The 14859-nt window shown below is 37.8% G+C and overlaps 1 protein-coding gene across 1 annotated transcript in view; it reads right to left on the reverse strand.

The window, feature by feature from the left end:
* LOC104465930 (nesprin-1-like) overlaps positions 1 to 14656 on the reverse strand; it is a 37534-nt gene extending 22878 nt beyond the window's left edge. The window contains exons 1-4 of the mRNA XM_010079176.1: positions 14494 to 14656; positions 7456 to 7618; positions 3577 to 3764; positions 1277 to 1427 (exon numbers count right to left, since the gene is read on the reverse strand). Of these exons, the coding sequence (XP_010077478.1) occupies positions 1277 to 1427; positions 3577 to 3764; positions 7456 to 7618; positions 14494 to 14606 (615 nt within the window). The 5' untranslated portion in view covers positions 14607 to 14656. The remainder of the gene's footprint in view (positions 1 to 1276; positions 1428 to 3576; positions 3765 to 7455; positions 7619 to 14493) is intronic.
* Between the last annotated feature and the right edge of the window lie 203 nt (positions 14657 to 14859).

Raw genomic sequence — 14859 nt, forward strand, 5'->3', positions numbered from 1 at the left:
TCCTGCTGACAGTCTGCAGGCAGTAAAAATTCCACAAGTCTGCAGGAGAGGGAAGGTCACCATAAAGGCCAAGGTTCTGTGAAACAGACTTCGGGAAAAGTCAGATCAGCTGTAAAAATCAAAGACAGCCAAGGTATTTTTTTGTACTGTTTCTCATAAAGACTTGCTAAACAAGAGATTCAGATCCTGATGACTGAACAAAGGGACAATGGGAAGGAAGTCTGAGACAGAGTACTTGTGTCCAGGAAGAAAACATTTTTATACTATGGCAACCTACCTCACCATAATGACGTCTGGCAGTGTTTAACAGCAAATCATGGCCAGTATATTCAGAAATGTGAATGTCAATTATAAAACTTGACTCGGCGCTTCACAGTTTATGTTTTTGAATCAATTGTTAAACCAAAAAGCATTAACTGGTCTTAGAGGTTGTTTAAAATTTGCATTTCTTCTTCACAGCAAATACTTTACAGCACCTGACTGTTTACAGAATGGCCTAACAATCTGTTCTCTCTCTTCAGAACCATTTTTCTCTCTCATCTTTATATACTCCTTGCAAATACAAAACCGAACAAAAGATTTTCACATGTGACCGGCAACATGACGTGTGTGTGCTTTACACACAGATATACACTTGGTTGTAATTATAAGACAAGCCACCACATTGCAGCAGACACAATGGAGTTATGTAACAAGCTCTTAACCGTTGACTGAAGTGACAGCTTGTCAATTCTGAGGCATGCACTTAACTTTTAAGTCACAGGGGACACCATGTGGACATATAACAATACTTGCACAAACATGAATTTCAAGTATAACAATCTAAAATGGGGATATTATACATTGTATAAAACAGGAAAGGAGTTCAGAGGGCTGGTTTCAGAGAGTTACAGAAAGGAGGAAGGATAAAATCAAAACAAAGACCAGCACGTGCAGCATGCATTTGAAGAGGTACTTGGTGAAGGGAGATTTATGACTACTCTGGAACACCTACTGACTGGACATATTAAAAAGCTGCGGAAATAAAAAAGGGGAGAAATCTAACTTTGGTGAACAAACAGCAAGTGACAGTGGATTGACTTATTAGCATTTTCAGTTGCCACCTTCCACTTTTTTTTCAGCCTAGAAACCGGCCACTGAAGGCAGCTACAAAATCACCAACTCCACTATATTAATACAGTGTCTCTGCTGAGTGACTTGTGCATGAGAAGGAAGAACACCAGGTGGCCCCTGCAATGTGATCAGTAGATATTAAATTTCAGCTATTATAAATCACCTCAAATTTCTTCAGTTCTTCCTTAGCAACTGTGTAAAGTACACCAGAGGAACTCGGGAAAGCAGCTGTCCTCTCAGAGACTTTTAGCCAGTCTTCAAATCTAGAGTAGTCATCCAAAAACTTTTGCCATAGCCGCCATGTCTCTTCAATTCTGCAGTAGATAATGGAAAATTAGGGAATGCTTGGACTGAAGGCCAGCTGACCTACAGAACTTTAACTAATCATCGACAACAGGAAACTAGCGCTGCACCAGACAATAACTGGCTCTTAATCTAACCCAGCCAGGCCGATAAACAGACCACAGGGAAGGCTGGCTCACTCCAGAATAAGAGCTAGAGCTAGAATAAGATGATGGCATTTTTTTTTTTTTTCATGCATCTAATTTTGGGATCAGTATAAAAAGAAAGTTATAACTATGCAATAGGAGCTCTAAAAATCTGAGCACATGCTAAATAACTTCTGAAATACAGTCGCAGTGTAGGTATCTAAGCCAGCATTTCAGAGATTAGAAATTCCACACTACCTTCCACTGCAGAACTTTTTCTTACAGAATGCTAAAGATGTTGCACCATATGTTTTAAAGTTCTCAGTTCTGTAATTGTAATTTATTGTAAATGTATTTATTGTAAATTATTCTGTATGGCAAAGGGGGACAAACATTTTTTTTTTCATTCACCCACAAGAGGTAAAATGCTATCTCTCAATATAAATTGTAAACATATTTTTATTAAATAAAAGTTGTTCCAACATTTAAAAAAACCCAATGTGACTTCAACTGAATATATAAAAATATAAAAAGGCTGACTCTTGATCCTGAAATCAAATTGGCTTAATACTGAGACTGTAAAATCCCAAGAACTTCAGCACCATTTGATTCAAAATAACAGGATCTTTTTTGGGACAGGTTGTATTACAGCAGAACTTTGTTTGGTTTTACATACAGAATACATCTTTCCCAAATCTTAGATATGAAGGTCTGAAAATTAAAAACTTAAAAATGAAAAATTAAGAAATTAAAATTAAAAATTTATGCCTTGTTGATGATAAGTTGCTTAACCTGAAGTTTGACATCTGGAAAGTTACTTTTTAATATGAGTAACTGTTTCTAGACAATAAAGATTGTAAAGACTGATAGCTCAGCTAACTTACTGGTACAAATTTCCTAACAGTATAGTGTGTACACTGGAAGAAGGTAAAATAGAGTTCAATGCATCGTTCCACACTAACTTAAAAGAGTCCTGAATTAATTTGCTGAACATCAAGGTATGAAGAAACTGTATATTGTCAAGATAGATACTTACAAGCTGTATTTATATATATATATATATACACACACACACTATACAAGAATTACCATGGCAATAGTATAAAATTACTTAAAGATAGAAATCTGTGGATATAGAGCAACACAACTTAAAAGCAACATTTTATTTTGCATAAAATAAAGAAAACCTTTACTAAATACATTAAGAGTATCCCACAAAACCAAAGATCATATAAAGTTCAACTCAGCATTTGGAAAAGTCATAAACTTTACCTAGACTTCTTGATATGACTGTGTAAACATCACAGAAATCAGATTCATAACTTAAAAAAGATACACAAAATATCTTCATAAATGCAGGAGTTCAAACAATTAAACATGTGTTATTAATCGTCAGCAAAGAGTATATAGCATTGGCCCAATCCAGCTGCATCATAGTGGCTATCAAAATCACCCACCCCAGATGGGAATAGAAAACAAGGAATCTTCTGGATATCGCTGTACAGATGGTCTAAGCATGTGCAGTAAACCAGACCACACCCAAGAAGTGCAGGCTCTACGGCCCACACTTGCTCAGCAAAGCTAAGGTGGGCAGATGAGGAAAATCCAGATGACTATTTAGTCCTAAAATTCTTCCCAACATAAAAAAAAAAAAAAATCAGACACAGGAGCAATATTAGTGCATAAAAACCCTAACACCTGGAATAGCACTCCACCCATTTGATAACTAGTTTCCCCATCAGTCTCAGCAGTTCTAGGGTAAACTTAAGTGTTGCAACTCTCCCTCTTAGGTCACGTTTTCTAAATCTCTTGGGAGTCACTGCTAAGCTTTCTCTAGCTTCTCTCATAATTTCTATGAAGAATGGGAAATAAGACATCTTTTCATCAAAGGCATAGCAGCTATTGGCTTTTATTCAGCGTATCTTTTTCTGACCCCTACACCCTTTTCTTCAGTACTGCAACCCTATCACGTACATCCTATCCTGCATTTTTGCCCGTGGAAGGAAATACTAATTTGTAGGCATTTCAGACTTACTTAAGTCGCCTTTCCATTGACATTGCACAAATGTTCCTCCACCTTCTGTCCAGATTGCGGGTAGCCTGCTGGATAGAGTCACACTCTGCTTCTGTGGCACAGGCATCACAGTCATGAAGAAGCACTTCACACAGATTGAGAACAGATGCCACTCCAGTGCTGTGTTTCTCTATGTCCCTCTGAAGTTCCTGTAGGTGAATAAATTCATTCTTAAGAGAAATTGCAAAACATGTATAAATACAAATGCATTTCTCTTCTACTTATTCAAAACAAAAAAAATTAATGAGCTTGCAAACAGGAGAAAAGCATCCAATGAATACCTAAGAGACTGCATCTGCCCAAGTGGTGTTGCAATGTTATCAATGAGGCCAGGAGAACCTGGCAGCATGCACAGCTCTCCCAGGGACTACAAACACCAGACCACCACCTGGGACAAACTGCCAGAGCTCTGCATGCTCTGCTGAGCATCTTTCACATACATTTAATCAACATCACCAATAAATGGTGGAACCATGCCTGGTCCTTTTCCATTATCACAGAGAACGTAAAGCAGAAGTTAGTAGGAGAAGTGTGACAAGAAAATACATTCTTATCTACTGTGAGGGTTTGGTGGAGGTGCCTCTCATGACCTACTCTTCCCCAGGTGAGCTATCTGCAAAGTGGCATGTTTGACATGGGGAGCGGCAGCAGCACATGTTGAACAGTGAATCCCTAGTAGGAGATCTTTCTTCCTTCAATTTTCCATTTATTTAGCATTTTCACTGGAAATGGGAAAGGAAAATTCAGGACAGCTAAAGAAAACACATTTATGTTGTCTTAGCACTTATTATATGTGATCGGTATTATTTCTGCTGTTGGTTTTTCCTGGTTGCAATGGCTTGTTCTACACTGATGGTAATGCTTCATCTTAAAGCAATGTTTCAGCTTCAGTTTGGAACTACAGGTTCAAGTTAAGACAAGCTACAAAAGTAATTGGTTATTTCTGTTGGATCAGTGCAAGGAAAAGAACCTCTGCTGGAGCTCATAATTCCTATAGTGACAGTGAAGTACTAATGTGACTACACCAAAAAGCTATATATTGCATCTAGAATACTATGTTCACTTCCAATTCGGATGAAGAAAAGAACTATTGGGACAATCAGAGATGTGGAATTTTATTTAGGAGAATAAGAACTCGGCAGCTTGAGGATGAGTAGTATGAACTGCTCTTTATAATTTTGCTAGTGAAGTAAATTATAACATGCAAAGGGAAATACAGTGTCAACATATTGTACCTACATATATTTAATATCTAACTAGAGGAACTTTTCTTACAATTAGCAATATGATGTTCTGAAAATGCCTTCCAGCAGGAAATGAGATCTAAACATAGAATCTAAAAACCTCAGCAAATTTAAAACTGAGCAAGGTCAACCTGTATCAACTATCTGATTTGGTTGTTTCTGATATCTGGGGTTGGACTCAATGACTCAAGTAATCTATTTCCTCTTCTCATCTATGAAACAGAAGGCTGTTTTGTGAACATCCAAATGAGACCATCAAGTGGAAAATTACAATATTTTCTTCCTCAGTGCTGGCCCTTTCACTTTCACTTGCCTGGAAAGTACTCTTTCATCATGATGTCCAAGTGCTTATTCTTCTTTCCACCCATCCTGAAATGTTATACAAGGGCGCATAATATAAATAGATGCAATACTCTGTGAAACACATACTCCAGACAGCTATGAGAGGTTAAGCAAGTTCAGGTAACACAATCTCTTCTCTGCTGTTTTGGAGTAGAGCAGTAGAAAGAACTGCCAGTTGGTGGTCCTGAGGATTCCTAAAGATTAAACTTTTTTATTCACCTTCAGAGCCTTTGTACAAGCAATGTTTTTTCCTCCATAGCATTATATTTCTTTCCCAGATTTTAAAATTTTCTATGTTTATTAGAGAACGTTTAGCCTTTTGGTTAGTTCACAAAGGAGCATCACTTTTATGCACTGCTGTTACCCACATACAGCTATTTTTTTCCCTTTATCAACCCAAAATCAAACACCTATTTTCCCATATTTTAAGTGGTATAAGATTGAGAAAGTAAACAAAGAAGTAATCCTTGAAATGAAGTTTGTGACCCTAGGAAAATACGGCAGTGAAGTTACCCTACCTTCCCCATGATATCCAGCTTTAATTGTATCTTTAATTTCACCACAGAGACCAGCAACCTGCAAAGCTGATTCTTGGCTTAAGTAGATGCCAAATAGATAAGGAAGGTACATAAAAGGAATTTGGCTCTCTTCTTTCACAGTATAGTATTTCTAACATAATTTTGTATATGAGCAACTAGGAAGCAGTACAAGCAGGGAAGATAACATGACCTCAGTGGAAGATCAAACATGGAAAAGAACGTAAGATCACTATTGGAAAAAGAAAGAGAATACAGCCAATGTACTGGCATTCTGAGATGCCATGGATAGTGATATAGCCTCTGACTAATAATAATACTGGCTGCCATACATTGAATGTGGGTGGGTTTTTTTAATTATTATTATGAACATGGCTTGCAGTGTTACCAAATCAAATCAACATCAAGTTTCCAAACATGGCATCATCCTAGGATGAGATTCACCTCTATTTCTCCCCTTTGGAGTTCAAATGAAACCACTCACATTTCTACAGAATACCAGTTTACACTACCATTGCATGGGGATCACCACAAGGAAACAGCAGAAGGAAGAGATACACCAGCTTCTGTGCCCAGAGGAAATCCCATAAGGAGTGGTTGTGACAAACTGTGGGATGCCTGCAGAGGGATGCTAGTAAAAAATACCAAGTGCCTACTTTCTTGATAGCAATGTTTAGCCTGCCCAGCACTTCATTGTCTCAGAAACACCACTCACGGGTGATGCTTGTGTGTTATAAATTACTGTCCCTATGTAAATTACATATAGAATATTAATAAGCAATTCTGCATAGCCATGTAGCAAATCAGTTGGGGAGCCAGCAAAAACTCTGAGGGGATGCTTGGGTCTCATTCCCACACTCAGCTTAAAAGAGCAAAATGACAGTTTGTACACTTCTGAAATTCATTATCCCCAAAAAAATTCTGGCACTCACACTCCTCTTCCCACGTGTTTCTTTCTCCTCTGAAGGAAGAACTCAGGAGAGCTTTTAACTCATTCCAGCAAGGCACCAAAAAGGTATTTTTGCCAATAAATAACCAACAGGAACGCAACAGAACAACAGTCCTCCCCAGCAATGTGCTTCCAGGTAAAACTGCAATGCGCAGTCAAGTGGAATAGGAATGAGAAAGTATAGTCAATCTTCTTAGGAGTAACATTAGTTTTATTGCCAAAATCTGTTTGACTTAACATTTTTCTGCCCGTTCCAGTGTTGACTATTTTGTTCTAGCACTGCATAAAGGCTTTGTGTGCTATTAAACAACCAATTTTAACTTCACATGTATAGTTCATGCATCTTTGCGTGCAAAGTGATTCTCAAACAAGCTGCAAAATAAAAATGAGTTAGAAAGGTTGCTAAAAAATAGTAATTTTCAAGCATGTGCAAAATTTGCGAGGTCTAATAGGTGTCAGTTTTGCCTCTGGGAACAGACAATTCAAACAAAAACCACAAACCCCAAAGGAAAAACAACTGCAATAACTCGTTCAGGTTACATCTCTTGGTGCCTTACCTTTCTTGGAAATGTCAATCAGCTCCTGGTAGATTCGATGTCAAAGCCAGCAGAAGGCTCTATAAGTAACACAGTAAGTACCACTTGCCTTGATATTTAAATACTTCTTTGCCTCAAGCCCTCTCAGCATTGAGCTGGGTATGCAGCCCAAGGACACTCTACTTTGCTTCTCCCCATGTCATCGTGCACCTGCTAAATGCGTTGTATTTTACCTGCTGTTCATTTAGCTTCCTTTGTATCTCCTCAGAGTCACAAGTTTCATAGACGATAGGTTTGGACAGCTCTGACTCAATGTGGGCAAGCCAAGATCTCAGGCTACTCATGTTTTTATCCAGCTGCTGCACTGCAACAAGGGTCTCCTTTAACTTTTTTACCCTGTAAAGAAAAAGAAACAGCAGCATAAGTAGACCCTGAAGGAGAATTTCTACAGCATGTGTTTCAGGAGGTTTTCAGAGAAACTTAAGATGACAAATTCTGTTCTGAAGTTTTCCTTTATTAGGTAACAGAAGTATACTATATGTGCAAATAGTCCTGCATTCATAGGTTCTGGTTAAGAAAAAATAAGAGTTTACTAATGCCAGACAATATTTTCTAAGTCTCTGCACCTTTATCAGTTGTGTTAAATGTTTGTTAAGAAATGAAAACTTTTTTTTTTTTTATTTTAACGAACTCACACACACCAAAATCCCAAAACAAGTAATTCAGTCTACTGTTATGGACGAATCATAGAATGGTTTGGGTTGGAGGGGACCTTTAAAGGTTATCCAAGTCCCAGTCGCCCCCCTGCAATGAGGAGGGACATTTCAACTAAATCAGGCTGCTCAGAGGCCTGTCCAACCTGGCCTTGAACGTTTCCAGGGATGGGGGATCTATGACCCCTCTGTTTTAGACTGAAGACTTGTCCTTGAATAAATAAGTTTTAAAGAGAGAAATCCAGTTGAGAACTTTGTGAGAATTCTTCAATCCCAAGGACTATTTTAAGTTATTCTTGGTCTTAACAGACTCCTTCAGATTCAGACAGATGAAACTGGAATATAACTGCATGGCCATTTCTAAGTAGTATTCTTCTTGAGATAAACAGATGAAACTGGAATATAACTGCACGGCCATTTCTAAGTAGTATTCTTCTTGAGACCCTGATCCTGCAACAGCAATGGCCAGGACAAATTAAATAGTGGGGTTTTTTTTTTAATTCAAGGTCACATTAAGCTTAGAATGTGGAGGAAATGTGTTTTTTTTTAATTCAAGGTAACATTAAGCTTAGAATGTGGAGGAAATGTGACTAAATCTTCATCCTATCTCGGTATTTTTTCCTTCAGCCTGTTTCAACTTCAAAAGTATCTGTCAGTAACTCCCTTCTTCCTACCCCTATGTTACATAACACAATTAGTGGATTCTGAAATTGTTTCTAAGCTTTCTTTTTTTTTTTTTTTTTTTTTTTTTGCGTTTATGTAGTACCACAAACAATTTTGAGTAACATTGCCTTTTATGCTTCTGTTGCTCTTCCACATAAATGTTTCAATATCAGAAAGCTTTAAGTGATGAGTGCAGCTGGGAATAGACTGACTAAATTGAGTTGAAAAATACAAGACTGCCAGATTTGTCAAACAAAATACCACCTGACTATACTATAATCAAATAGAGCAATTCACATATTTTCCACAATACTAACCAGCAAATTTATCAAGTGTTTCTATATTTAAAGCAGCAGTTGCAGCTGACCATTAAGAGTCTAATATGGGTGTCCTTTTCTTACTGAAGAGACATGCAGAGATCTTAATGTCCACTTAAATAACTTAAAAGTTAAATCTTTCAAATTTTTATCTCTTTCTGGCCCTCTCTTTAGATCACAGATAGTCAAACTGTGGCTCTTTAGCACCAAACACACCTAAGAACAGTTTGAATGAATCTCCTCTGCCAGAGTCTCATGACCAACAGCTGCAGGGTTGGTAACTGGAAAAAAATCTGGATAATCTGAAAATCTGGCTATGAAGGGAGTGAAGACAACACAGTCATGCTGAAAGACTTCCCCAGCACCCGTAATCAGGTTATCCCAAAACAAAGCTATGTGTTTAGCCTTGGAGACATACTAGAACAACCAAAGTCTGGGGGCACCATTGTCTTGTCACCTACGGTTGTACACACAGTGCTCTGTGGGTTTGGACCAACTGAAACTTGTTCATAAGGTGAGCAAGAAGGTCAGTTATCACTCTCCTGGAACTCACATACAGCTTTTCAGTCTCTGACATTAATTAAGAGGAGTGAAATCCTGCCCATCTTCTGCTTAGATTTTCAAGGCTGGGTGCTGCTGATCCTTTGCAGGCACGCTGGAGTGGGGAAGGGAACAATGAGTCATGCCAGCCCTGTACAGAAGCAATGTCACTCCAGAGTTCACAAGCCCAAGCTGTGGGCCAGGCTTTTCTTATTTGCAATTGTATACTATCCTAAACTCTGTGTGGGATTTTATTTACATTTTGCCTGAAACACCTGATAAAGGCCCTGTGATTTAGGAAGTGCCCTCTTTGCCTCAGGCAGACTGCATGGGAATACATCCTTGCCAGCATGGAAAACAAGTCCAGCCCAAAGAGAGATATTTTCAGTCACATAACTGAAGTTACTCAAGAAAGAAAAAGAAAAAAAGTGACGTATTAAAAGAACACTCGAACCAAAACCAAAACCTACTGTCAAACCGTTATAATTCTCTGTGCCAAAATTCCAAGTTAAAGGAAAAACAAAAACAAAGTACAACTGCCTTCCTTCCCCCCCCCTACATTTACTGTTAATAACTGCTCTTTTTTTGTACTGAGTCTAACATAACAGGTTCCTTGTCTGTGGTACAGACAGAAGCAAATAAACAAGTGTTTCTTGGAGACTGCTGGGCTTACTTTTTTTGACTGAAATGGAATACAGTGTTGTGCCTCTAGCTCCTCTGAAAACAGATCTGTGAAAAAAAATAATAGATGCAATCCATCACGCCTAAGAGTTTTCCTCTTGAATTTTAGCAGGGAAGTTGCCTATGATCTTCATCTAACTGAACATTGTGCCTATGTACAAATAATTACATAATGTGTGTGTAACAAAAATATATTTTCCTTAAAAATATAACAGCTCAAAATCCAATCTTTCCATGCTAATGGCAGGACCATAACTCCTCTGCTTGATAATGAAGTGTCCACATTTAAAACAAAGGGTTGGATCCATGATACAGGTGTTTTAAGGATTGTTTTTTATATAACACACATATATCAGTCTTGCTACGTTTCACAAAAACTGAAGATTCTCATAATGTAAAAACACTGCAGAACTCAATTGTTTATTTTTATGGTTTACTGACAAAACCTCATCTGAAATTTTGAATAGGCTTACGATGCTTATGTTTCTGTGTTCCAATTACTGCATCTCAGTTTCCCCAAGAAATTTATAACTTTAAAATGTCTATTCTACAGTAAAAAGGCAGTGGAAGAACAACTTGGGAGCTGAAATTAAGCACAAGTAACTTCAAATCAACTAGTCCCATATTAGACAGCCTTAGATTCCACTTAAACCTAAACAGGAACAACCCTGTAACTATATATCAATGCATCATATAGAACTCATAGCTACTGCATTAGTCATTTAGACAGCTGGTTACTAATATTAAACTTTAAAAGCAACATGAAAAAAGTAAGAGCATGCTAGCTAAGTCTGTACAAAGCCTGTAGAAAGCAGAAAAGTTAAAAAAAAAATAAACTGGAACTGGAGACAAAGTTTCAAGAAATACTCTATGAAATAGAGAATACTACACTATGAAAAAATATTTTTAAGAAATCAGTTTAAAAATAATCTTCTGATGATTGAAAAAGATTCATTGTCCAAAGTACAGTACTATTGCATACCAGGACACTATTATTGACAGTTATGTTTGCTCTTCAGACCACAGTTTCCACTTTCAAAAAGTAAATTCCTAGAACTCTGAACAACAACAGCAAAACTTCCAGAAAAGATAATGCGAAGAGGGAAAACAAGAAGCTGAATCAAAAATCCAGGGTGATGTAGGCTGAGTTTGAGTATTACATGCAGTTACAGAACAGTCATTAATATGTACGGGACTGACCAGCTTCAGTAAGTTAAGTCTGAAATACTTTCTTTACAGCCTCTCTCCTCTGCCTTTTGCTTGTAGCCATGCCCCTTTGATGACACAAACAGTGAGCAGACAAATACAAAGTCTGCTTTCCCCCATGCGTGTACACGCTCTTGTATTTACAGCAGTAAAATCAGTCTACAGTTTCTTTCAGGCAGCTAAGAGATTTTATTAGTTCTAAGTCTGCATCAGTAACAAAAAACTATTCTGGGATCCAAAAGCACTAGCTGTAAAACAAAATATGCTGTTATCACTGTCAACTATTTTTAAACCAAGCAGAAAATAGTGATTTCTAGCTAAGGTAATGACACATCACAATATTTCAACTAGTTTCCCAGCAAGCCAAGACTTCAGAAAGAACCATATCAATCAAAAGCAAACGAAAATGGCTGCCTGCCTTGTGATATCACAATTACAGTCTGGGAGATCTGAATCCACACTGCCGTCCTCTGCCATCCTCACAGCATGCAAGTCCTCCGCCACCACCATGAAACTGTCCAGCATTAAAAAGAAGAACTTCCACTCCAAAAGCCTGCAAACACTGTGTGCTTTGGAGGGGGGGGGGGGGGAAGGGGACACACTTCTCTTTGCTGGTGAGTACTGTACAGAAAATGTTACACACCAAACAAATGTTAGCAGCCGTTGCTTGATAACATGAGACTGAATGGTGACAAGTGGTCATGTTTCTAAATAAAACTTGCATTCATCACCATGTGCCAGACTTGATCTCCAGGAATGTGGACCGTGAGTGCTAGGGGAAGGGATGAAAACACACACAACAAAGCTTCCTTGGCAAAGCCTGAGCAGCTGCAGCAACAGCACTGCTTCCTGGCTGTAAACATCTGTAACATTTTTTGCACCAGGCTGACATATCAGAAAAATCCATCGAAAGGATGAAAATCTTCTAGAAGGACAGAAACAGAAGTCTCTGCTGCAGAGACACAACTACCTTTCTGTAGCTGCCTATTCTGCAGTTACAGACCTCCTCAGAATGGAGAGGCAATTAAAAAACAAGTGGGTAAGGAAATACAATGTGAGAAAGTGCAAGAGAGGAGTGAAAGAGAAAGAGAGAGAGAGAAAGAGAAACAGAGAGAGAGAAAGAGAAAGGGACTTTAGAGTTAAATGGAGAAGCTCCACGGCACAGCATAAAATCAAGAGGTAAAGATTCAGCTGAATGAATACTACCATACTATATTACTAATGCATTTTCATGGAACCCCTTCTGTTAGTTCACAGCTGTAGGAAATACACGACTAAGAAAAATGCCCAAGGCAAGGGATGACTGTAGCTTTGCAGAAAAATCACACAGGCTGTAATAATTTATTAGTGCTGTCGGGGATCCACAGTACGAAAAGATGTGTTTTATTTCTCAACACCAGAACAATTAATCGGCATTTACTAGCAGAGTGCAGCCAAAATTCATGTTACAGGATACATTCCAAAGTCCAAAATATCATAAGAGGAACACACCCCAATATATCCTAAAGAGCCTCTGGAGCCTTCTGAAAAATACCTTGGGGGATGCAAGCCCTTTTATCCAGTGGAAATTAGACATCAGTACAAGTACTTTGTACACACATTAATCAACTATGAGCTTTAACTGCTATCAGCCTAAGCTACAGCTGAACCAGCAAAATTTCCACAACATAGCATCAAACCTCTCCACCTCTCCCAATTTCAGCAATGCAATGTTCACACTTTGCAGGGTTTTTTCACTTCAGTAAGCACTGGAATGGAAAGGGTTGTATGTTTAATTGCATACAACAGTGCTGAGCATGCTAGTTGAAAAGGCTAAGTTGAAATGATCTGGAAATAAAAGTAAATAAATATTTTACATAAATTAGTTTAGAATTAGGACTTGACACCCTGCTTCATGATAACAGAACGAGAAAGTTAAGTGTACAATATTGCAGTTTATATCTCCCCTACCCCAAGAATGATACAGAATCCTGAACCCCTACCTGTCCCTGTAGAAGACACTAACCTCTAACACTCAATAGACAATACAGGTCTTTTAAAGATGTGTTTTGCAGTTTCTGAATGCAATAGTTTTTCACTAGAAACTTCCTGAAGGTATTACTTGATCATTTACTTGAGTAGGTGTTTCAAAAGACAACACAAAAATACAGCAAATATACTTTATGTTCAACAACTGGTGATGTATCACATCCTCCAAAACAAGCAGACTTCTCGACCATAATGCACCATTCCTGACTTAATTGTTCTGGAAGAATAGTACAGTGTTCATTACTTTAAAATGAACTGCTATAAAAGGAGCTGGAGCCACCAGAATGCTTCTGCTTACATAAAACTTACTGCTCCCATGTTTACAGATTTCAGAGCAGAACCATATGAAAAAAGAACAGATGAAAAAAGATGACAAAATGAAACAAATCTTTTTGCTGCTAACAGGTCTTAAGTATTACTAATTCATATGCCCTTACATCACAGAAGTGTAAAATAAAAAATGTATGTACTTTTTATGAAGTGAAAAATTGTGAGAAAATTATTGTCAGCAATGGGAGGGAGGCTGAAGCACGACTCAAGAGTATTGAAACAAATAAACCAGTTTCTTCATATAGCAAACAGAAATCCTATATTTCTTTATGTTACAAAAATTGCTGTCATATTTTTACCTTGAGTAAAAAGAATCCTTAAGACCAATGTGCTTATGTCTACCTGCAGTGACTCTTCTCCACCAGTGAAAAAAATAATCAGACAGAAAAAACTAAGACTTGGTTTTGGAAGGGCTCTTCTCAAAATCCAAAACTACAAACTTACTGTTTTGATTCCTCTGCCATGAATTTTTTTAAAAAACTACATTTGCACCCACTTTTTAGTACTCATCCGAAGTAAGATGGTACTGGAGTAATAAGGCTCACTAAATCTGACTGCAACGGATCCTATGTCGTTCTAGCAGATAAGGTTTTGAATTGACTCTTGAAGAAATGATGTCAGGTACTGTAAAGTAAAACAGGAAGGTGAATTTCACAGAAAAGTGTTGATGGTTAAGAAGAAACTCATTCACAGTTAATGATTAAAAGGTAGACAATATAAAGATTTTAAATGCATGAAATACAGCATATCAATCTGTCCCATGTAGCATATAGGAACAAACCAACTGTTTTACCTGGCTGCAATAAGATCTAGAAGATGTTGCCACCTGTCATTGATCTTGCCAAGTTTGTATTCAATCTCTGACGCCTTACTCTCATGGCTGGCTTTGGCAAGTCGCTCTCCCATCTGCTGGAGCTGGATTTTGTTCTTCTGGGCTGCAGCAATTTCCTCTTGATAATCCTGGACAGCAAAGAGCAATCAGAAGTCAGAGTACTTATTCTGAAAACACTCTGCTGTACATTACTAAAGGAACCTTACAAAAATAGAAGTGAATGTTGTTTTTTTTTTTTTTTTTTTTTTTTTTTGTGATTGGTACTCTGGAGAGAGAACTTCTCAAATATGAGATGTATAACCATGAACAACTTTATCAGAAGAATGA

The sequence above is a fragment of the Pterocles gutturalis genome, unplaced genomic scaffold (genome assembly GCF_000699245.1).
Source record: "Pterocles gutturalis isolate BGI_N339 unplaced genomic scaffold, ASM69924v1 scaffold30958, whole genome shotgun sequence".
In the NCBI taxonomy this organism is placed as follows: domain Eukaryota; kingdom Metazoa; phylum Chordata; class Aves; order Pterocliformes; family Pteroclidae; genus Pterocles; species Pterocles gutturalis.